Source organism: Gordionus sp. m RMFG-2023, chromosome 2 (genome assembly GCF_954871325.1).
Source record: "Gordionus sp. m RMFG-2023 chromosome 2, tfGorSpeb1-WG-v2, whole genome shotgun sequence".
NCBI classification, from domain to species: domain Eukaryota; kingdom Metazoa; phylum Nematomorpha; class Gordioida; order Chordodea; family Parachordodidae; genus Gordionus; species Gordionus sp. m RMFG-2023.
In genome coordinates, this window is record NC_088776.1 from 49,847,536 (window position 1) to 49,873,898 (window position 26,363).

The window sequence follows — 26,363 nt, forward strand, 5'->3', positions numbered from 1 at the left end:
TAGATGGGCTGGCCCTAAAATAATTTTTTTTTAAAAATATCCCGGCCGAGCCTTATAATTTAAAAGGCATCATTAGCTTTAAAAAATTGTGAAGAAAATACATTAATCCGGGCCGTGCCGAAATTTTTAAAAAAAAAATAATCAGAAAGAAAGAAAGACGCTAATTAATAATAATTTATTGCTAAAGAAAGAAAACCTGAGCGGGGCACGAACTGATGTAAGGGCTCTTTTATCGCCTATATTTTTTAAAAATGTTTAAAGTTCTGCCTGACATATGTCGGGGAGAGATAACGATTAATAAAAAACATAATTTTTTTAATTTAGAATATTATTTTTTTTTCTCTACTATATCAACCGAATAAATCCCAAATTAATGATATACCTAAGACCAAGGTAGAAGTTAAACTATCTGGCTTTAGGGCATCATCTGATGATAAATTAGTAAGCTCCAGGATGTTTGGTACTTCGCGAATGTATTTTATAGCAAATAGATTTTATAGTAAAATTATCGTTAATCCATATTAACATATCATAAATTTTTTAAACGAAACCCTTATCACGAGCCCATTAAAGCTAATAAATTACAGTGAAACTTTTATCGCGAAAATCATTTGCTAATAGTGGTTATTTTATTTTGAAGTATTTATTTTTAAAACCAAGAATATCATTTTTTAAGCTGTCCTGTTACATGCTTTTCTCATAAACTACCAAGGACTTAGAGTTGATTTAGCATTCATTTTTTAGTAGCTTTCATTTGATATTACTTATACTCTTATGTTAAAAAAAATATAGGTCTGCTTCTTAGGATATAAATCTACTCATCAAAAATATGTATCTTAAACACTTAACACGTTTTGCCCGAGGTCCCGATATTTCAAAAGAATTCTAATATTTTAATATGAAAAATTTATATTTTATATTTTATAAAATTATAATTTAATCTATGCCTTGATGACTTATATATGTTTAAATAAATTTTAACATAATTAGATTGATATAAGTCAATATATTTATTCACCAATAACATTTTTGAGTATTTGACCATCTAAAAATTTTTTTAGAAAAAATAAATTTAGACCCTGCCCGGGTATATTTAAAAAAATTAAAATACAGGCCGGGCTTAGGGCCGGACTTACAGCTCTCTGATATACACCACATTTAAACAAAATAACATAAAAAACTAATTTAGATTTTTTAATAGGGTTACTTAGGCAACTTACACTAGATTAAAATGCCATTTAGATTATCGTATTTCTATGCTTCTTATAATTTAATGACTCCTTGATTTGATTTCAAAATTTTGGCTTCAAATATTCAGGATTTCATAAACTAAACTACTCAAAATAAAAAAACAAGAATGCTCTACCCAAAATTTTTGATCAAATTTTTCCCAATTTCAAATCATTAAAACAAATGATCGGAACTTATATAATATTAATTTTTTAAAAAATTTTTTAAAAAAAACGTTTACTAAAAATTTATTTGTGAAAATTTTATTTGATAAAATCAAAATGGAAGTGGAACAAAATAAACACTTTATGAATTAAAAAGTAAAAAAGGCAATATTATTAATAAAGAGACTGGAATGCTCCTTTGATTGTCCATTTCATAATACCTCATTTTGAACAGGCGTTACGAAGGAAACCCCAATAATATTAAAACTCTGGCTATGAATGTTATAAGTTATCCCCAGTTTTAATATAGGCCTCCTCATGACTGGTGAACAACTAAGCATATGTATAAGCGGAAAATAATTCCCTGGAAAAAAAAATCCCCAATAATAATTCTTAGAAAATAATTCTCCGGAAGTAAATTTTTTAAAATTTGAAAATATGATTTGAGGATTTTTATTCCTTGGATATATTTATAGGGAATTCTCCCTATTTTATTAATTTTGTAGTTTTTAATATCTTAAAAAACGGGGATTTGGAATTATTTTCCTAGATTTATCACTTGCACTGCAAGTTTTTATTGAGGGTAACTCAGAGGGACCGGACCCTCTTAGCTAACATTTGTGCGCCATTTTATAAAGGTATTATTTTATATTTTAATCATGAATAAGACCTCCCCACGTGTTGACTTGGTGCTCTGTCAAGTATCATGATTATTTACTAAATAGTTTAAAAATAATTATTGATTTCTTACTACAAAGTGTTTTAAAGCAAAGAAAACTTGTTTCCCATAAATTTCAATAATTCCATCCTTTTTTAAACAAATTTTAAAAAAATTTCAACTTTCAAAAATACTAATAAAATATATTTCGCCCTCTATAGGATATATATTTAATTATATATTTATATAAATAATATCAAAAATCAAATAATTTAAATATTTTGATATTTTAAATTAAGATTATAATAAATACATAAAAAATGTAAAATTTTGTAATTTTTTCAACCAATAAATTTAAAATTTAAACTTTTCATTATCTATAAGTAGCAACTAAAAATTGATAAAGAAAACAATATATATATAATCGAATAAATAAGTTATATAAACAAGTACTGAAAAACAATCTCTTTTAGTAATCTATATTTTCGTACATTATCAAACGTATTAGATGATATATTAAATTTTTCGTTGACTCGGGTAAAAAATGTAATAATCAGAGACCTGCAGGCCAGGCCGGGCCGTATTTAAATATATCAGGGCCGAGGCCTGAAATGTCTTTTTTAAATACCCGAACCGGGCATGGCCTGAAAATTTTATTTTAAAAAAAACCAGGTCTAAAACCAATATATTTTAAATCGTTATTATTAGCTATAAAAATTAAAAATAAATATAATATATTTAAAAAAAATCAAGGCCGGTATAAATCTTTTATTTACAATTTACAATAATATCAAAAACTTTTACGAATTATCTTCCCCTTTATCTCTTGAAAACATTCAACTCTGAACAAAGAGGAACACATTTATGTTTTTTTGAAATTATTTTGGTTGGCAAATACTTTCTTATACTATTTGCCCACTTGATTTGATTTAAAATATTTATTTTATTCAGGGTTTCACAAACTACTCAAAATAAAAAAATCGATAACGCAACAGGATTTTTGATCCAAATTTTGCCCCAAAATTTATAATCTATTAAAATAAGTGGTCAAAACTTTAAATATTAATCTGAACATATGAGAATTTCTGAAAAATATTTTTAAAAAAGAATTAACACAAAAGTAAAAAAAAATAAAATTAGGAAACTTTAAAAATAACGGAAGTATGTGTATAGTTTAGTTGGTGTTGTTAAACGGTTCGATTTGAGCCGATTTTTTAAAACAGCTAACTCAATATTTTATACAGAAAGATTTTGGAAATATATGGCACAAAGGTATTAACATCTATTAGCGAAACCTCGAGGTTTAGGCAATATTTTTCTGGATAAAATATTAAGCTAGCCTTTTTTAAAAATCGGCTCAAATCGATCCGTTTAACAAAATTAATTTTATTAAATCTTTTCTTAATTTTTTTTTTGCCAACAAGAATTTTTTCACGATGAAATCACAAATTATAAAAGATAATACTTGATCTTCTAAGATTTTTGCTTAAAATTTTTTCTACTTTACAAGAATAATTTCAAGTTAAAGATCCTACCGTTTATAAAATATGGTCGAGTTCAAAAAGGCGCAAAAAAATAATCCTTCAAAATATTTGAATTTGAAAGTCTGATTAAGTAACCCTAGGTTAATTATTAGACTTTTTTTCCTTCTTAAACCTAACTTCTTCAAATATTTAAAGCGTTTGAAGAAGGAATTAGCTAATTTTCTTTCTTTTTTTAAATTTGTTTTTACTGATTTTCAGTTTACAAAGAAAATTCTAAAATTTTTACAGCAAGATATGAAAAAAGGGTGCCATGCGAAATGAGGTGAGTTCTTTGTGACTTTAAAATCTTGACATTTCAATTTCTTAATTTTATGAGTGTGTATTTTAAAATTTTTATTATATATAATAAATATGTGTAGGATAATACAACAAAGGCAGACTCAACAAATTATAAAGTATAAAAATACGATTAAAAAAAAATAATATCGATTTTATAAGAGTGTAAAATGAAAATAACGAATCCGTGATAAAGGTATTTAAATTTTTTTTATGGAAAAATATGTAGGACAACCAACACCTAATAAAAAGTTTGAATTACATCGATTGAGTATGCATAATAATAATACGATAAAATATATAATATAATATTAAACCCTACATATATTACTTTTTATTTTATTTTACTAAAGAAAAAGGAGGGTTTACAACAATACAATATGAATATTCCTTTATTAAACGATTTTACCGCTTTTGCCATCCCACTATGTTGATAAATCTAAGAGATATATAGTATTTTGGTTCAAAAGTGGATTATTATAGATAATATTAAAATTAACTCCATAATGCCTATGGAATATAAGTTAATTTTTTTAAAAATTATTTTAAAAAGAATATATCATCCATCCGCCTATTTGATTTTCTGATTTAAAAATTTTTTTTTTATTAAAGATGGAATAATTATTTTATATAAAAACTAGAAGTTGAAAATAAAAATCATCACCTTTCATGAGTTTTACAGTGATGGCCCTTAAAATGGATCAACATTATTTATATATGTATATTTGTTTACATAGAATTCTTAAGGGTCCATTTGGGGTTGTTTCTATTATATATATTTTTATAAACTTTCCCTCAAGAAAATATATTAAAGATGTTTACCCTGTAAAGTATGTCAAATGCAAGGTCTAAACTAGACTAGTTGTATCATTTCAAACATATACAAATTTAGTCTGGAAAAATATTGGTTACAATTTATAAACCTTTATAAATGTCACAATAAACATAAGACTTTGATCGAGAGTATTAATTATGGGTTCGAGAGACATCATATCCAATATCAACATCTTTGATTTGATTTATAATTATTATTGGAAATCGTCCATAGACAATAGAATAAATCAAAAATATATTAACAAGATGAATATATAGATATAAAGCATGGGTGTTTTACAATTAAAATTATTTTTTAAAATTATGTTATGAATAATTCACCTTCAATTTTGATACCCGATACCCCATGTTCTTAAAAATGAATGAATGAAGGATTAGAGTTCCATTCGATATATATTTTTTTTTATAAAATAGGTACATCACGAATTATAATAGTAACTGAATGTGCTTATAAAAAAGGTATAACGTTTCAGGAAATTTTATCTACTTGAGGAGAGTTTAATCAAACTAAATATTATTAAAAATGGTTATTCATCCCAAAACTTAATAAATTTCTTTAATTTTTTAGGCATAGAACACGAGTATGAACAAGTTCCCTTCCCAAACGAACCTGTACAAATAGACGCTTTTCTAATTTGTTGTGATTCATCTACGATCAATCCCAGTTTTTCGCCCTATGCCTGTCTTGGCGAACGACAATTGAGTTTAGTTAAGGGGGTAATCGCGGCTGCTCGAAAATCACATAAACCTTACCTTATAGCCATAACCAAAGCGGACCTCTGTATCAAGGACGAGTCAAAAAACGACACAGGTTCGATTGATAAGCTGGAGAAGTATATTCAGGAAACCCTGAGCCGTACCCTGGGAAGTACCGCTCAACGTATACCGGTTATAGCCACTTCGGCCCATGCTAACATCAACGTCGTCGCCCCCTTTCTGGCACTTGTTAAATTGGTTTTAAAAGCCCGGGGCTTTATCATGCCAGATCTATTTTACTCGCAATTTGAAATTGGTTATAGCGGTGTTCGATGGAATAACAAAAAAGACAACAACAGTAGTTTTGATTCTTCGGCTTATAAGGCTTACCTTAAGCGGTTTGTTGTGCCCACCTACACCGAAGGATTATCAGAAAACCGGCAAACTCGGGCCCGAGCGGCGAATGACTTTTTGAGCTTTTTAGACCGATTTGAATCGCCTCAAAGGTTACCCAGCGCCTCAAGCCTTTTCGACAATTTTGATCAAAGTTTATAGATTTAAATTACATAAAACATATAAGTAGAATAAGATAGTGTCTAATTGCATATATATATGTTGTCCTTAACTATGCACAAGGAATATTTTATTCAAGGATTTTTGTTAAAATTTCGATATTATTTGTTATAAACCTCCAAAATTAAAGCCAGAAGCTTTCACGATCATTCGCCTGTTTCATCGTCGGAAAGGAAACGATTTCAAAAATTGTCTGGTTCCTGGAGTTTGCGCAATAAAAACCGATATCAACATTTAAATCCGGTGGTTAAGACAGCTTTGCTAACATTAGGTAGACGAGAGTGTGAAAAAATGCTAAAGGAGCGCGTGGCTAGTCTTATGGCGGCTAAACTGAAGAGCCGAACCCTCGAATTACTTGCCCTATTTGAAACCGGTGTTCTCAAAACTCTTTTTCCTAGTCTGACTAGCCTAAAACATGAGAGGTAAATTTGAATATATTATATGTTAATTTTATTTAAATTAATATTCGCTCCGATTATTTATGCTGGATAAGATATATTCGTTTTATTATATTGATTAATAAAAACGATTTATGAGCAATTTAAAGAAAGCAAGATATAGAATTTAAATTAAAATTTTCGACTCATGGCTACAAAAATTGTTGAGTATCTTTAAAGCGGTGTCGGCCATTCACTATTATCACCCCCCCCCCTCCCCACCTAATTTATTGTATTTAAATCACGATAAACATTATCATTACCAGTTTTCGATATGGCTCATTCGGTTCTGTAACCAATGACAACAAATCAATTGCTTCCTAGTTTGTAAAAAAATGAATTATTGATTTCTGTAGTATTTTATATTTTGATCTCTTTATTACTAAACTGATGTACCATTTCTACTACCGTCTTGTTGAACAGCAAAAGATTTTCCTAAAATATTTTAATAAGGACCCCCCTTTGTGAATTAATAAATTCGGTTAGCAATTTTTCAATTTCTTTTTTTAACACCTGAATCAAATTTGCTCTCTCTTTCCATTATGTACAATTCACTATAAAAAATTAACATAGATATATATATATATATATTCTGGAATAGTATTGTTAAGCGGATAAGCCGAGTCGACTTAGCTTTGATTCTAAACGACTCTGACTTGAGTCGACTAAATGATCCACTTTTTAGTTTAGTGTAATAATATAATATAAAAAGTTGGAAAGAGGTTATTTAAAATAAATAGTTTTTTTTTAATTTTGCGGCCCTTAAAATTTTGAAAAATTTAGCGGCTCAGGATGGCTGCCCCTGCAAGCACGGACCTGATATCACGAATATCGTTACTCTTTATATAGTTATATTTAATATAGAGTCAGTCTATTTAGCTATCCATCAAACGAACTATAAAATCACTAAATATGCACCTCTCACAATCAAAGCTCACGAAGGGAGATCATGGATAAACTTACTAATCCCACCCCTTCCTCTCCACATTTTCTTTGTAATTTTTAATTTGACTAAAATAAAAAATATTTTTAAATATTATATATAGGGATTGGAAGAATTTTAAATCTACCCAAATTCGTTGCAACCCAGAATTTGTCAAGCATTTTTTCGCCCCTAGCCCGCAAACTCCTTGGTTTGATATCAGCAACAATTTTAACGCTGAGAATTCTTGTGATTCACGCCAAAATAATGATTTTTTATTGCCGTGGCAATTACTCGAAACGCAGGAAGCCCAGATTTGCTTCGATAATCATTTGCGACAATTGATAAGCGAAGATAATAGGACCAAGTTGGTTACTTTATTTCATATATTTTTTTATAAAGGTTTATATTCGGTTTAAATGTTGATGTTATTTTATCCCGATTATTTATCGATAGTCTTATTTTTCGATTGAAAACAAAAATAATATATTAGTGTTAAAATTTTACTTTACCCGAACCCCCAAAACTGATTTAAGTTTCGTAAGCGATAATGTATCAAGATATAAAGGCTCGAATTAGCCGGTTATATTTTTTGCTTTTACGAAAAGTAAATCAGCATTGAACGTAGCCTTTATATAGAAATCTCTTTTTTTTCAACCACTAGGTTTTTTTTATTGGAAAGTAAAAAAAAATGGAATCTTCATATTTGTATATATTGTATTGCACCAAAATATATATTGGATATTAAACATTGTATATATTTTGACCTATTTCATCAAAATATATACTGTGTTTTTTTCTTAATTGGCCAAAATATAATCCGTTAAATTTGCAATTTGATGATATATATCGATATCTACATCATTAAACTTCAAATTCAATGGCGATTCTAAATATATATAGATTTATATATTAATTAAACGTGCTCAATATTAAATTATAATTTTTGCTCAAATACTAGAAGTTTTGATCAAAACTATTTTATAACATTTTACATTTTTTTTCACACCATAAATATCGGCCCAACAAGAAAAAAATACTGAAATATTTTGGCGAAATAAGAAGAAATATGACCAAAATATATACTTGATATTAAACGTTTATATAGAGTATATATTTTGGGGTAGAACTATATAATATATATTATACCAATTACTAAATTATTTAAAATTCAAAGGGTATTAAATTTTGCATTTTAAGGGTTTTTAAATAAACAAGAGGGAAATGATGAAAATATTTCGGCTTGCCGTCAAACCCTTTCATAAAATATCCTATAAACTAGTCTTCACCCACGCCTGGCCTTGGGGGGGGGGGTCTGAAATAGGGAATATTTTGAATCTGTTTACGCTACACGGATATTTCGACTTTGAACCAATATTAGAAAATTTGAGTTTGAAAAATAGTATAAATCTTTTTTTAACCCTGCCCTAATTTCAAGTTTCTTTGCACGAATTTTTCATCATTATACATTCCAGCCCATTTTTATATATTCTTTTCCTAATTTTTGAAATTATAAAGATAAAAATTTTAAAAAATAAAATTCTAATAAAATTTTTTTTTCTCCTGTAATTACTTCTTTATCATGAATAAATATTATCTAATTTTCATCTTATAATAGTTTAACCTAATTGAGCTTTTGCGGTTCGTAATGACAAAACGCAGACAATGCATTTCAGGTATCCTGCAAATTGAAAACAATATATAAACTTTAATAAAACACGCAAACTGGTTTGCCTTTTTCTTTTCGAAAATGCTTAATTAGGTCGCACTATAATGCGATTTTCATCAGTTACTATTCATTTAAAACGTTTTCGAGATTTTACTAATATATATAATAAGATTTTACAAGGGAAGGTAATCGATTCATCATTTCGAGATAGGGATAATCTAGATTTTTACTCTCGTTTATTTTTCGACATATATTTCTTTCTCAACTATTACATTTATATAATATCTACTTTAAAAAAAGTGATCATGAACACTCAAAATTTATTTCAAAACCAATAATGAACATAATTTAACATAAATAAAATTATAATACCTTAAATTAATTGATAATTAAATTATATATCATTTAAAAGAATGTAACTCCTTGCAAAATTATCGTCCTACTTAGTGCCGTTAAACGACTCGATTTAAATAACTTTAAATTAAGATGACAGCCAAAATAATATTATGCCAGCCTCGAGATTACGTTAATAGATATCCAAAACTTTTTGCAATATATGAGCGACTCCAGGCTCTAGAGATCTCTCGCATAGATAGCAGAAAGGTGTGGACCCTCTATTTGCCAAATCTCGAGGCTTACTTTCTAATATTTTTTGGCCAAATATTGGATTGTTTCAAAAATTGAACCGTTTAACAACACTTCCCTACTAATGCTATGCAAGAATCTCATAAGCTTCCGCCATTTAAAAAAAACTGGTCTCTTAATACGCTATTAATATAGAAAGATAATTTTGTATTGATCAATCATATTTTTTTAATACATGATTTTGAGGTCTTTGCCATTTGTTTTTTAAAATTCAAATTTCTATAAAGAATAAACTACGAAGGTAATTAATTATCAAAGGATTTGATAAAAAAGATGAAAAACACCTTTTATTAATGATAAACAATTTTTTTTTATCATGTTTATTGTCGTGAAATCTTTGGATCGGCATTTTTTTGATTCCATTATTGATTTTCATTAATATATATCAGAGACCTGGCCGGGCCCGGCCGTATCTTAAATTTCTCGACCCGGCCCGGGCTAAGAAGTTTTTTTGAACATATCCGGGCCGTATCTTAAAATTTTTTTAAAATATATCCGGCGGGCCGGGCCTAAGATTGTTAAACCCGGGCCGGGCCGGGCCTTAATATTTCTTATAAAAATTTTTACATTATGAGTTAATGGTTATAAGATTATATTATATTATAGTTATGATTAATATAATATTGGGTGATGGTTAACACTACCTAACAACCCACAGATCGTTCTAATTATTAATTTCCTGCAAATTTATTCAAAGTATTAATATATTTTTTTATAATTCATATCTAAATTTTTACAACATATTTTACCAAAACAATCAAATAAAGGAATATCTTAAATAAGCCCCAATATTCAAGTATTATTAATATATTTTTTTATAATTCATATCTAAATTTTAAGAATATATTTTACCAAAACAATCAAATAAAGGAATATCACTTCTTAAAGTTTGTAATATCTTTCAAAGCGAAAAAGGAGAAATAAAATTGATTTTACTTAATATAAAGCATTTTTTAATTGAAAAATTTGTTTTACACAAGTATCATTTTATTTCTCTTTTTCTCTGTCCCAAATTCAAGCAATTACGTATGTAGTCAGGGACAGATCGCAAGATGACGGAAAACTATATAAAAGATTATATTAAATTACAAGAGGCTCAAGAAGTAAATGAAATACCATCGACCAGTCAAATTACGACTGTTGTTAAACAAACTGAATCGTTTTATGACAAATGGGGTGATGGTAATTCTGGTAATATGTCAATACCCGATGATGAATATTATAATTACATAAATAAAAAAATAGATGAAACATTTAAGGTGGATAATTTGTTAGAGTGGTGGGCGGCTCATCAAAGCGAATTTCCAATTTTAGCAAAATTGGCAATTCCTGCTTCAAGTGCAAGCTGTGAGCGGAATTTTCCCACTACTGGGAGAATTCTTGAAGAAAGAAGAAGTGTATCTTCAACCTGAAAAGGTAGATATGCTTCTCTTTCTTCATGATAATTTGTGAATTTTTAATATCTTTCTTGAGTATAGGGTTTCGTCAATCATGCTGGTTTTTTACTTTGCAAACTGTCAAATATTTATTGCATTTATTATATTTACCTTGAGTCATGAAAGTTTTTAATCCAACATTTTTCATTATTTTTTTTTACAATATTATATAATACAATTATCTTCTTTTGTTAAAAATTTATATTATAAAATAAATTATATTAATATTGTGCAATTAGATTATATTTTCAAAATACTATTTATTATACATGCATTTTTTTAAATAGCGATTTATTTTTATTTTATAAATTAAATAGTAAATTAAATACAATATATTATATTCTCAAAATATTTTCCATTTTTATAAATTAAATATTAGTTTTATTTTTTTTAAATGTAATATAAAATATAGTATATGACAAATATTATTACCATTTTTATGAATATTAGTTTTATTTTTATAAATGCAATATAAAATATAATATATGCTCAAAATATCTATTTTTATAAATAACAGTTTTATAATTTTTATAAATTCAATATAATATTCTCAAAATATTAGCTTTTTACATGTATTTTTTAAATAATAAGCGATTATACTCGCTGAAAAATATGGTAAAATACCTCATAGGTGAATTTTTATATATACCAGGTCGAATATAATTTTAAAAAAATATCCGGGCCGGGCCTAAAAAATTTAAAACCGGGCCGGGCCGTGCAAATGGTACCTCTGCAGGTCTCTGATATATATATTTATCCAAAATAATGTCTATTTCCAATCTATTTATCAGTTTAAAAAAACACTATTTTTGAAAAAAATCTCCATATTTTTGAAAAAGGACTTATATGTACCAGAAGCCTTCAGGGCCTTTCAAGCCCAACCCAGACCCCCAGTAATTTTTTTTATAAGCATAAGGTCGGTTATGCGCAGATTTAATATTAAAAAAAATTCCCAAGTCCATAAATAAGTTTCAAAAATTTTTCCCAAGCCCATATACAATTTATTTCATTGTATTTAACGAAATACCATATTTATTTAGTGTATCTGGGCTATCATTTTGTTTACAATATTGAAATTTAATCATTAAAAGAAAAAAATATGCTATAGTTACTGTTTTAAATAAGCTAAATTTAAATGAAAAAATTTTAGGCGCAAGCCCTGCCCAAACCCTTATTAAAATAATTTTTCAAAAACCCAGCCCCGACATAAGGCCGTTAGAAAATATAATATTAGGCCCATACCGGCTCTTGGGTTGGCCAGGCCCATGAAAGTCTCTGATATACACGTCTTTTAAAATATTGGAGAAAAGAGAAGAGTTCTACACAAATCCTCATTTTAATTTCAGTTTATATAGACATTACTTTATGCCAAATATAATTAATTTAGAGGGGGGGGGTATTTTTACCTGCCTAAGTCTTAATTAAATAATGCATGTTGGGAAAATGTCTTGATTGGAAAGCATATTTAACCAATCCATTTGATACAATCAAAGAAAGAAAAAAAAAGGAAGAAAATGTGTGATGTTGAAAGAATGTAAGAAAAAAGAGAAATTAATTGGAGAATTAAACCAAATAAAGAATTAAAAATTTTTGAAAAATAATTTTTTTTTATACAAAGATACAAAAAGCAATTCATAAACCTTCTTCAATCTCTCTCATACCCGTTCTCTACCGATTCGTCATCACCTTCAAATATAGTAACGATTGATCTTGATCGCATGACCATATTTCCCGGTCAACCCATAACCGAGATAGATCAGCTACTGCGCAAGTACGAATGCTATGACCACTTATCAGCATCCGATCGCAATGAATGCTACGAAAATCACATGGCATATTATTTGGCTAGCGCTAAATTTTTATTTCTAGAGGAGTGTTTATTCGAGCATTGGGATTTGTTTCTCCTACATTTGGGACCCAAAAACCATTTTAAACCTGGTAATTATTTTATGCATAATTTAATTTTAATTCATGCTATTTAAACGAAATTATTGTGATTTTTATTGAGAAATTTTTATTAAGAAATAAATAAGATGTATATATTATTATCCGTCTTACTTCATAAAATTACTTCTATATTACAAGGTGATGTAAAAGATAAAAATAGCTCCTCCCACGACAATGCCATTCGATATAAATTATTTCCCAATCTTGATCCCCTAATCGGCGTATATCCTGAGAATTACGTGTTCGAATCCAACCATGCCAAGGGCCAAAAAGGTATACAACACAAAGGAAAGGGGGTAATATCTCACGAGAGTCTCAAAGAAATATCACAGCGATTAAATAAGGATATCAAGTATATATAAGCGATAATTATATTAAATGTTGGTACTTTAATTAAACATTTTATGGTTGTATAGATAATATCGTTTTTATGGTCTTGTCACGGAAGAGTCATTAGTATATAGTTAGAAATGCATCAGGTCTGATTATTACAATGATATCGATTAGATCTCGGATCTAATAAAAAAAATATATATTAACCCATACCTAGAAATGTAAATTTAATCCAATAAAAATATATTATTGTATATTTTCAATAGTAGAATAAATATAATTAATTGACAGCATTCAATATTTTATTTACGTTATGGATGATTTAAATATGTTGTAACTACCTTTTTTTAAAAAAATATCAATTTCTTATTATTTTAAATAAAAGAATGTAAAAAAATAATATTTTTTTGATAAATCTTCATATTTTTTTAAAATAATTAAAAAATATGTTCATATATATTTTTTTTAATACTGGTTAAGAACTGGCATTTAAAAAAATCGGTTAAGAACTGGCATTTGAAGAAATCGGTTAGGAACAGTTAAAGAAATCGGTTAAGAACCTGCAATTTAAAAACAGCAAAGCCAAAAAGGGAAGATCCGGTATCTTATCATAGATCTGGTACATCTATAATATATCACGGAATTAGCCGAACCAATATGATCTTAATCTTAACCAAACTTTTATATCAAAAATTGAAACCGAATAATTGTCTCACCGGGTTAAATTATAACCATATTTTAAAAATTTTAATGCCGCTTCTTTTTTTTTCTGACAAGTGTTTGAATAAGGGTTAAGTTATATTTTCATTTTTTTCTTTTTGATTTAAAAAAAACGCTAACGTAAAGGTATCGCATTTTAGATCGCGTGGAACAGGAACGGACAGTCTTGATTTTACAATTCTTGGCCTTTTTAAGACATCCGGTAAGGGAATATTGTCCTTTCAATTCTTTGGACACAACTACAAACAGCTTGAAAGGCTCCAAGGTTTTATTTTTTATACACATTCATTTTTTTAAAGATATCCAAATTAGAAAACGATCACCCACTGATATGTATATACTACTAGATTGGCAGGGTATATACATAGGAGTCAGCAGTTAGCACCATTTTATGGTTTGCACGTCGACTAATTGTCTTACTCTTATCGATCATTATATGATTGCGCATTAATGTCATTTAATCTTACTGACCATAAAATGGTGTTACCGCTGCCTGTGTATATACACGTTTATGCCAATCTTATAGTATGTACACATCATTGCGATCACATTAAATAAAAATTTATGAGAGTATATTTCACAATTATTAAAATATTAGACCTCAGATCTTTCATTTATTGTAGGATTTGAAATTGCAAAATTATTTTTCTATTCATTGTTTCATGCAATTTGTATTCTCTGTCAATTTAATGAACAAGTAAAATTCTTTTATTTTATTACGTCAACAAGGAAACGTGAAATTTTTTTATTAAAAAGTATCAAATATTTTTTATTAAAAATTATCGAATATATTTTTTAAAGCTTTAATTTTAATCATTAATTTACTAATTTCGCAAGTTTATTAGGCTCTGTCCAACCAAAACCATTTTTAAAAAAATCGAAAAGTTTCAAAACTTTCGCAAATTTTAAAATTTTAATATAATCGTATGTTGAAATTATAAAATTTTCTAGAATTATGTTTTGGACATGTTTTTATTTTTATATTAAAATAGTTTATTTATTTTCATTTAAGTTTTAAAATTTGTGAATTTGATTTTTGATTTTTTAGATACAACCTTTAAGAATCAATTAAAAAATATTATAAATGAATCTTCTCAAAAAGAAATTAAATCACAAATTTTTTGATCAAATTTTGAGCAATAAAAAATCTTTCACACATTAAAGAATTTTTTCCCTAAGCTTGACTAGCGTCTTATCCCGACTTTTCAGCAAAACATTTGATTTTATGGTTCCTATGTCCATCATAGTGATGATATGGCTTATGTCAAAAAGTATTTTGACTATGTTCAAAAGTTAATATATTTTTCGCAAACAATAAAGTATTAAGATGCAATAATCCTAATATCATTAATCACTAACACAGACTGGCCATTAATTTAATTCATTATTTTGTACATTGGTCTACGACCTGTTCTTTAACGAACTCAAGTAACCTTGATACTCAAATAAAAAAAGATGGAGGGCACCGAAAATTTCATTCCTAGTTATTTAGTTTATAAATGTAATATAATATAAGATATAATAAAATACAATAAAATATAAAAACCTTAAACTAGAATTCGAAATTATATAATTGCATCTTTTTCTTGCAATTATTTTCATAAGTAATTCTTGCAATTATTATTTTTTAATTAATAATTCTCAAAAATAATATATTGTCTAATCTAAAGCTAAAATACCTGTTTAATATATTCCTGTTTCCTTCCATTTTAAAAGGTAACTGATTCTTTCATATATTATTTTAACGATTTATTTATTAAAAGGGTGCGTACATTGAAGTCAGCTGTAGACGCCATTGAAAGACATTTCCTTCAATTTTGTCTAAATGCCTTTCAATGACTGACTTCAATATAGGTACACTTTTTAATGCACAGTAATGAATAAATCGCTAGTCATGGTCAGTATTAATGTCATTGAATTATCCCAAGTTAGGCTGTGCCGATTCACAAATTTTCCACCTATTTGAATCGATATTTTCTGATTATTCATACAGAGATCGGTATTTATTTTTTATTTATCATCTATTTGAACCAATGTCATAAAAAAATCAATATTTTCTATGCAAAAAATTAACTAACTGTAAACTATGGACAAAATACTAAACACGAATCTCGGAGAGAAGTTTCCTCAAAATCCCGGACAAAAAGATACCAAGGGGTATTTTTCTTCAGTGTCTTTTTGTCCCTTGGTATTTTTACCAGGGAAATTTTGTTTTGTCTAGGACATTTCTACAGGATTCAAAGATATTAAAATTTTTTGTTTCTCATATCCAAAGAGATATTTGATGCTTTATCACGATAAACTGAATATTATTTTTCTCAAATGTGAATCATCTCATATAAAATATGGAGCAATGTTTATGGCTGAATGTGACTCGTTAAATATTTTTAAATCTAAGCTGCTAAAATATTCAGTTAGTGTATTTAGTGAGTTCGATTCTAAATCCGGGTATTGCTACACTTTGTCTCAAAATATGAGAAATAAGCCTTTATTTAATTTATGTTGCAAAGCAAATAATATAACAAAACAAGATTAATATCACATTTATTACCTACTCTTTCTATTAAATAATCTTACCTTTTTTTTAACACATTATAAATAAATTGGATTTTGGTTAATATAAATTATTAGTAAATTTTGTATAAAATAAAAAATATTATATAGTTATAATATATATATACCATCATATATCAGATCAGGGTTTTTATGGGCTCCATCCAATTTTTCAGAAAACGGTGAATATTGGTCCCAATCCAATGCTCATAGCATGGCCATATTATACACGATTGACCACAATATTTATAGGGGTAATAAATTAAATTACCCTTGGATTTTTGGAATAAAATGTTAAGATTATACCATCCCCCATCTCCTATAAAATTTATTATTCAATTAAAATACATAACTTTCAAAAAATATATATATTAGGAAAACCGTTGCATAGATTCTTACCCTTTCGATCGAGTCTTAGATGCTTCCATTTTTGGAAATTTGATAAGGTTCTATTTTTTTATCTAACATATGATATTTATTTATTATTACAAAATTTTTAATAAGCCAGGTTAGAACCTGCAAATTTTTTTTTAGACCCAGACACGGCCGAAATTTTTATAAAACTTTAAACCAGAATTCTACGCAAAATTTTTATAAATCTTTAAGCTAGAGTTCAACACCAAATTTTTAAACTGACAGAAAAGAATCTCTAAAATATTTTAATTTTACACGACTATATATTATTTGTTTAAGTGATAAAATTTAAAAATTATTCTTTTTTAAACATAATTCGAATACGCTTGTATGCGAAAAGGTCTGAACCGGGTTTTAAAACCGTACCGATATTATTTTACCTGCACCTGACCTGAGCATGAATTGTTATTTTTATCTAAACCGGAACCTTAACCGAACTGATATTTGTTATGGTTTGAATCCCTGTCCCCATCCATGCCACTCGTCATTAAATTAACTTAACACAATTTTATTTGTTTGTTAGGCACTGTGAATTAGTTAAAGCAAATACCATTGTGACAAACCGTGAGTCTCTTATCCCACAACTCAAACAAGTCAAAAGTATGACGCTCCTTATCATTGGCATCGAGGAGTATGTCCATATTTTGGGGGATCACATCAAAGTGACATGAATTTTAAAAAAATATAATGTACACTAAATTCAAGTCAAATGTCATTTTTTAATTACTTTTTTTTTGCAGAATATTTTCAAGCTTTTTTTTAAGTTCAAAAAAAGTTATAATTTATTCTTTGAGTTTATTATAATACAAGTCAATTTAAAAGTGGAATTTCTTTAACACTAAAAAGGTTTGTTATTTCAATATAGTCAATATTACAGCGAATCATTGGATAATAAGCATCACTCAATCTCGACGAAGGTTGGAGTTAAAATATACAGGGTTTTCTATACAAAAAAAGGAAAAGTCTCGATCAAAAAAGTGTCAATCAAAAAATGAAAAGTTCCGATCAAAAAAGGGAAGGTGTCAATCAAAATAGGAAATGCGATCAAAAAGGAAAATTGCAAATGAAAAAAAATCATTATTTATCATATTTAAAAATTTTTTTGAATTGTCGTTGTAATAATCTTAAAATATCATTTATTGGTTATTTTCTTTAATTATTATTTCGGTTCCTATAAATTTTTAAGAGTAGGATTCTGGTTTTGATTTCTTAGGGTCACCCTTCTGGTTCGGAACTTGAATTAAAAACATATGATTTTATGACTCTTAGAAGCTTAAAATTTAACAATTTTCTTTTAATATTTATATATATCCGTTATTTTTCAAAATGACAATATATTACATAATTCATTCATTTAAAAAAAAATCAGAGTCTTTGCCCCAAAGATTTGTTCGCCATGGATGCCCACCAAAACATTAGTTTAACGTTGCAATACCTTTTTATAAATGACAAAGAAGAAATTCCTTATATGGAAACAATGAAATCTTTTTTTGTATCGTTTCAAGATATGGCTTTAAGTTCTGACCATGTTGTAGGTTATTCAAAATTCAGAAAAAAGCATTTTTTTTACTTGCATTACTATTTTTTTATTCGCATTACTATTTTTTTATTCGCATTACTATTTTATTATTAAAATTTTTGTGAGATGCTTCATAGATTTGGTGTTAGTTCCATGCGATTTAAATCAGATTAATTATAATAAAAATAGGATTATAAAGACATTTTGCTATTATATCCATACTCCAACTTATTTATCATAAGATCCGGCCCCTTGAAATCTTTTTATATAGTTTTTTAATACGAAAACCAAATATTTTTTTCTCCCAAACATAAACATTACCACCCTCCTTTCGCTAGGCTGCATATCATTATGCGACCTTACCACAATGGCCCGAGACGAAAAGTTAATTAATCGACCTGACAACTCTTTCCGCATCAAACAAATGTCCGGCCAAAATTGTTTTCGCGGTACACAAAATCCCGAAATTCACGACGAGAGTTCCAGAGTAATCAAGGCTCTTTTAAAATTCGTGATGCCCTTAATGATTGTCGCGCTCAATTGGTGTCATTTTAACTCCAACTTATTCCAAAAGAATATCAAATTTAATGATAATTCCGATACCCGCTATCCTGGATACGAAAATGTGTCCATTTTGGATAAAAGAAATTTTGAAACGGTTGGCCTATTAGACGAGGAATGCTTGCTTAATTTGGCCTCAAAGTATATTCATTTAATATAAACTTTTTGCGAGACTTATATTAGTTATAAACCTCTAAAGATATGATCACTTTTCATATTGACCATATAGTTATAGTAGCCGTTTTACTTCAGTCATTTTTTTAATATATTTAATTTGATAATTATAAAAAGATGATATCTAATAAAAATATTTATTTTTTTATCGGATGGAACCTAACCAAAAACCGATTCTAAAAACCTAACCTTAATGGTTCGGTCCAAACTGAGAAAATAAAATCTTTGACCTTCTCTAATTAAGTCTGACCCACCTATCCTTGGTATAGTGGCGTTTCGGGCAAACACAACCTTTATAATACATAATATCAAGAAAAGATATTAAGTAGTTCTTATGCCGTGTTCAAGTTTGTCTTATTTTTGAAACTTATGGGATAGATTTTGCATTATAACACCCAATTTTGGTTTATTTTAGGCGTGTACATTAAATAAATATTTTGGTTTAGAAAGAGTCACAAAGGATACGTTACCTACATATATTCTATGTAACCTCCTTCACTTAAGAGATAAGCTATAGATGGTTAAAGAGACTACTGTTTGATAATAGGGCGAACCAGGACACGGCCTTAGTATCCTTCAGCATCACTTTAAAGTACACGTTAATTTGATGTACCATTCAAGTTGAACATTATTTTGACTGCGACATACTTATATAAGTTTTAAATGGTTTTGTAACTTCTCTCATATAAAAATACTACCCCAATTATTTTATTAACGATTTCATTATATGATTTTAAGTTATAGATGCATGTACACGCCGCTTGATCTTGATAGCCAAAACGCGTCATCTAACATAAATAATATTATAACAAACTTAATATCTATCGCTCGTTTGAAACGCTGCCTTGTATCCGATATTGTCAATCAGACGAATAACAAAAATACCGAAAAGGAACATGAGAATATTCTTCACGTGCAACCTCTGTATCAGGAGTTAAATTTTCAACACTACACAGATATGAAACAGCGTCACATCAAGTTAATTATTAAAATGACAAAAAAAATCATATTTATTTTATTCGGTATTACAAAATTTGTTTCAAAAATATATTTTTTATAGGTTGGTGGGTGGGCGAATAGTTTTACTTACTCGGGCATATTACATCGGGTGTTAACAGACTTCTTAGTAAATATGATAATTTGATAATGGTAATTTTATTCATCAAATCACTCAATTGGACACCAAAAAAATGGTGAAAAGACGCCCATGATATTCTCTGCCATCTCTCTATTTAAAAATTCATGGAAATATATTTTACTATTTATATAAGAGTAGTGTTCAATGCAACCTCAATCATTTCACGATACTAAATTGCTCAAATGATATTTTACTTGACTAATATTATATCAAATATACTCCTTTTTCTCCAACTTTTTAAAATTCATGTTCCTAGTTGCCCCTTTAGCTTCCCCCTTTCGCTTTCTAATCATGAGCATCGTTACTGGCTGGACCCCATTCTTCGCATCATTCTATACCACCTTCATCAACGTTGACTTAAATTTCCTAAACTTTAAAAACCGACCTTATGGTTTATTTTACAAGATTCTAATTTTATACTAATTTATTAAAGCGTATTGATGTGTTGTCAATGCGGCGATAATTTCGACATCCAATACCTCCTATTCAAACTATTGTCCAATTATTCTAGCCTTTTCAGCTCGCAACTACCTTTGAACCTAGAAGAAAAAGTATATGCTTTTTTCTTTCTATTTTGTATTATAAAAATAATAATTATGATTACGTTACGAAGAAACTTCTCATAAGATAAGGCGATATTCTTGTAATTTAATTTTAGATTAATCGGGAGTTAGACTCAAAAATGTATTCCCGATCGAGACATAAATATTTAAGAGGTCTACGACATTTTGTATACAGTTTAGATCTTATTTGATTAAAATAAATTTTTGAATGTGTGATTTAAACTATATTAGATTCCCAACTCTGATTCCTACGTGTACTCTTCTTTTCCATTCCTTCATTTCGAAGAGACCGATGTGGGAAATATTTCGCAAATCTTTGTGATAACCTTACATATAAAATCTTATCATCTGGCCTGGCACATTCATTCCAACGTTCACAAGTAAAATAAATAATTAATCTTTTATATCAATTTAAAAAAACATGAAGTATAGTCTGTCAGTCATATTTGCTTCAAGATTGGCCTTTATTATGACAATAAACATAAAAATTTTAAAAATATGGTTAATTAGTAAAAATTTATATAAAATATTTTTTTAAAAAAGGATGCTGTAAATATAAACTTTTTAAATGCTTGACAAAATTTTTTGTTTATTAAAAATAACTATTTTATATCAAATCAAATATTTTCGTTGTATTCTGCCACCTAGCGAGCTTTATATTAGATTATAATATTAATACTTGATAATCAGAGTCCTCAGAGCAATTAAATATGTAATATTTTATGTAAAAAGTAATTGGATGAATATTAAATTGGATATTATAAAATTTATCATTATTACGACTATTTAAACATTAATTTATAATTAATAAGTAACGACTAAAAACTAAAATAAAAATATTTCTTAGTTACTATAGGCAATAATTCATTTTAAATGATAAATGTTAATTTAATAAAAATTTCCCGCCGTTTTTTTGAATTTTTTAAAGAGACAATATGCATGAATTTGCATATTATTGTCTTTAAAACATAAAGAGAAGAAGGATTTATTATCCTTTATCTTTTTTCAATAATTTAAAAATCTATAATTATATTTTTGAAGCAGGGTTTTGTTTGGCCCAGTTCAAGTTCTTTATTTATTTATACATTTATCCAAAACCCTTATTTTTTAAAAAATTTTACTCATGTAATTTTTAAAAAAAATAAAATGAAAATTATTTTCAACCTATTTTATATTATTAATGTTTTATTTTATTCGAAGTTGTGATTAGAAATAAAGCGCAGGGTGATCGAAGCAATGCTGATTTTTTTAAAATATATTCTCTTAATTTTTAACCCTCAAATATGAAATATACGATTTAAAAGGTTTATTATTAGGTAAACAAATATTTAAAAAAAATGTTTACGACTCACTGATCATATAATCAAATCATAATGCCTCATATTTCGCCTAGTGCACCAAATGAAATATTGACTTCTTTTTTTTTATAATTAGGTACTGGGCTTTTTTTTCTAAAGTTTTAAATGAAATGTTTAGTTTTTATCAATTTATATGGTTTGATTCAATATAAAATCGGAAATATAGTTAATAATTAAATATTAGGAAAAATGATTTTATTTACAAAAAAAAATTTGAAATAATTATTCTACTTAACAGCGATCCCTGCATAGCATATGACGGATACGTATTAGTGTATGACGTTAAGCGTAAAGCTTCCTTTTCTGTCATGAGGTTTGATATTTTATTTTTATCTCCTCCCTCTTCCTGGATTATTACCCCATTCTCCCTCCTTAATGTTATTTTAGGCCTGGTCCTCTTCTTTAACGCTACGTTTGCTCCTTCAATATAAAAGGTAGGAATTTAACTTTTAACATTTTAAGCCTTTTAAAACGCTGCGTTAAAGAAGTAGACAAGGCCTCAAAAATTTTCTCATTTTATTTTGAAAATAATCGGTAATAGAATAAGCTATTAAATTTGCAAAGGAAATATTGTATTATACAAGTTGGAATAAAAGATTTTCATCATTTTTATTGATGGTTAAAATGAAAAATACATATTTGTGAATCTATAAGCCATATTGGGATATGGAATCCATTGGGATTTGGTATCTGTCGGTAAGCAAAATTTTGATTTGACCATAAATGAATTTCAACATATGCAGAAGGCTTTTTAAAATTTTTATATAAAAAAAAATCTAGATAAAAATTGATGCAAAATTAAGAGTAGTTCAAACGTTCACGGTATTATTGTTAAACGGCTCGATTTTAAAAAAACGACTGACCCAAAAATATTTCGCAAGCCTCGAGATTTTTTCAACAGAGATATCCAAACATTTCTGTCATCTATTAGCAAAAACTCCAGGTTTGCGTAATATTTTTTGGCTAAAATATAAGGGTTAGCCGTTTAACAACACTATCTTCACGGCAAAGTCTGAAATTATGATTGTGGTACACTCTGCACATGCTGGGATACATATCTGGTCAAGTCAAATTTTGAAATTTAAGAATCATTTATCATCAAATATTTTAAAATTGAGTGACTCCATTATTTAATTTTTTGAGCGCGTTTTTTAAATAAAAATCTAATTTTAATGGAAATGTATTCCAACATGTTCAAAAAAACCTACTCTGTGATTTTAGGAACTTTTGAACTTTATATGATTTATATTAGTTTTTCCATAGATATTTTATATAAATTTATAAATGACTCAAAAGTTATCGGCAATATTTTCTTTTACTCACAAGCTCGAATACTTTTCCAGTGAAATCAGATTTTTAAATTTAAAACAAAAATGGTTGTAAAAATGATTTTTAGTTGAAAAAATAACACATTTGACTCTAACATATATATATATTATTATATAATAATATATATTATTTATCATTAAATAAAAGTTTGATTATACGAAAATTATAATCATACTTTTCTCCTTATATTTTGCTTTAAAATAAATAGCATAGGGTATACATAAAACAGAATTTAAAAAAGAATGTCGCTGAAGCGCAAATTCATCTTTTGTAGTCCTATATTATTTTGAATTTAAATTTTTTAAATCGTGCAATATCTTTATTTATCTTAAATATTTAATACAGCTCGTTCCTCAATCGTTCTTTCTTAAATACCTCCACCCTTCCTACCCTTATTTTAGCGGTAAAGGGATCGAAAGAGGTTTCCAGCAATGATAAATACCATTCTGAAATGAACGATGAATCAAGGGCAACGGAAACTGCCAATTTCTTGGAAAATGGCAAAACCTTAGCCATACAAATCGATTGCGAATTCAATGAAATAACGTTGGGCAAGGGGAGGGATTTTATTTCTGATTCGTCGAAAATATCGATCGGTTTAATAATTTTTTTTCTTTCTTTTCTGAATCTCGAAATAATCTTTTTCAAAATTCGAAAAAATGATTAAAAAACTGAAGGAATTATAATTCATTATATTAGTTATATTTATTTAAAATAAAGAAATTATTGACTTGTGGAAAAAAAATAAATATATTATTGTAAAATAATTTTCCATAATATTATCGTAAATAAAGGGGTAAATATGATATGCTTTAATAATAGAAAAGGAAGGAAGGAAGGAAGGAAGGAAGAAACAAAGAAATATAAAAAAACCAGAGTTTGAGAAAACCTTCAAAATATTTTTGTGCAAGATTTTTGTTTTTTTTAAAAAAAATTTATTTTTTCTAAAAGTTTTTTTTTGGTGCATGGAGACTACAAAGTGATTTTTTAATAATGATTTTAACATTTTTTGGTAAAATTCGATCCAAAAAAATCTCTTCTTTAAACAAAAATTTCAAACTCTGGGAAATACATTTGTATTTTGCAAATTTTTGAAAATCTAAACATTGCATATAATTTGCTATTTTTTTAAAAAAAAAAATTATGATTAGATTAGTTTTGAAATTCTAATTATATTTTTCCATTTTTGCAATAATAATATTTGATTTTCCTTAATGAAAAATTAGATTTGTCACCCTTTTTTCGACGCATATACAGGGAAAAGTGCGAAAGAGTTAGTCTAAAAATTGAGCACGGAAGTAAGGAGGATGCGTTTATCCAGAATAATGGTTCTTCACTCGTAAAATGCAACAATAAAGATCTTTTTCTAGATGAGGATTGCGGCGTGAAAAGGTTTAAATGTGTATTACAAAACCATTGTGGAATCGATAAATTTGAGTAAAAAAATTTTTTTTTTAAAAAGGAAATTAAAAAAATTTCTTTATTTGCCAATAAATGACATTATTGCTTTTAGCGCTATAATACAAATAAATTTTATCATTTTTTAAAAAAAAATTGGTAGAAGGGTGGAGTATATTTTGTTAATTAAAAATGACTTCATTATAATTGGCGTCTAATTTTCACTTTTGTATTATTCTAAGAGATCTATTCCACCCCTATACATTAAAACACATATAATTAATAAATATGTTTTTTTTAAATTTAACAAAATATATTTCTCTTCTCAAATATGTTAACCAAATAGGGGTTATTTTTGGATTAAATTCTGTATGATTGAAGTCGGGTTAGAAAGAACTATAATGAAAGGAAAGAAATGTATTTATTTTATTCCTTAATTTAGCTAGAATTTAATTCATTTATCATATAATTAGTATTTCTAATTAAATATATTTTTTTTTTTTAAATAAAGAAATAATTTAGATAAAGATCCTGCCGAATCTCACTATAATAAAAATGTGAAAAACCGGAAAAATGGTACAAATTTTTACCGGAATTTAAACCCCGAGCAAAATTCGCAAGAAGATTCATGGTCTGGCATAAAGCCGAGTCATGTCAAGAACCGCGTTAAAATAAGCAAAAAATATCACGATTTCAAAGGTAAAAGATTATTATCTATAATTAAAATGTGCGCCGATATTATTCGGCGGCAGCAGCGCGTTTGCATATTTATACCGACGACGCACCGGTGCACCGATAATACAACATACATGATAAACAGTCTAAATTTGTTTGTACATTATTGTCAACAAAATTAAGCATAAAAATTAAAATGTAAATACATAACCAAAATATGAATATAAATTTGCATAAACATTTATAATGTTTATAAAATATATTTAACAAAAGATAAATAATTTAAAAATTGTACATTATTTATAAAAGGGGAATACTATAATGGATATATAAATGCATTTTACACGAATATAAATAGCATTTTTTTATATTTACGATATTTAATTTATTAAATTTTAGAAAATAGCAGTATATATATAACAATTAAATAACATGTAAAACAAAATTATGTAAACAATTTAAAACAAGACAAATATAAAAACTATATTAAAACAGCATATGCGGGGAGGGGGGAGCAAAAGGAGGCTCCCATTAAGATCCGAGTAAGTTTATATCTGAAAATAAATCATTGTAGTTATCATGTATAAATACAATTTT

General features: G+C 27.4%; 1 protein-coding gene across 3 annotated transcripts in view; it reads left to right on the top strand.

Annotated features, from left to right (window-relative positions):
- LOC135925336 (uncharacterized) overlaps positions 1-26,363 on the top strand; it is a 53,850-nt gene that overhangs the window by 17,685 nt on the left and 9,802 nt on the right. For 2 of the 3 annotated variants that reach the window (XM_065460603.1, XM_065460605.1), the window contains exons 2-18: positions 5,275-5,949; positions 6,106-6,397; positions 7,459-7,701; positions 12,703-13,022; positions 13,170-13,383; positions 14,211-14,349; positions 17,013-17,083; positions 17,575-17,713; positions 18,421-18,586; positions 18,909-19,272; positions 20,044-20,283; positions 20,877-20,994; positions 21,238-21,386; positions 22,603-22,677; positions 24,039-24,289; positions 24,920-25,130; positions 25,603-25,790. In XM_065460603.1, coding sequence (XP_065316675.1) covers positions 5,275-5,949; positions 6,106-6,397; positions 7,459-7,701; positions 12,703-13,022; positions 13,170-13,383; positions 14,211-14,349; positions 17,013-17,083; positions 17,575-17,713; positions 18,421-18,586; positions 18,909-19,272; positions 20,044-20,283; positions 20,877-20,994; positions 21,238-21,386; positions 22,603-22,677; positions 24,039-24,289; positions 24,920-25,130; positions 25,603-25,790 — 3,855 coding nt within the window. The remainder of the gene's footprint in view (positions 1-5,274; positions 5,950-6,105; positions 6,398-7,458; positions 7,702-12,702; positions 13,023-13,169; positions 13,384-14,210; positions 14,350-17,012; positions 17,084-17,574; positions 17,714-18,420; positions 18,587-18,908; positions 19,273-20,043; positions 20,284-20,876; positions 20,995-21,237; positions 21,387-22,602; positions 22,678-24,038; positions 24,290-24,919; positions 25,131-25,602; positions 25,791-26,363) is intronic. The other variant, XM_065460604.1, reaches the window with a different exon arrangement.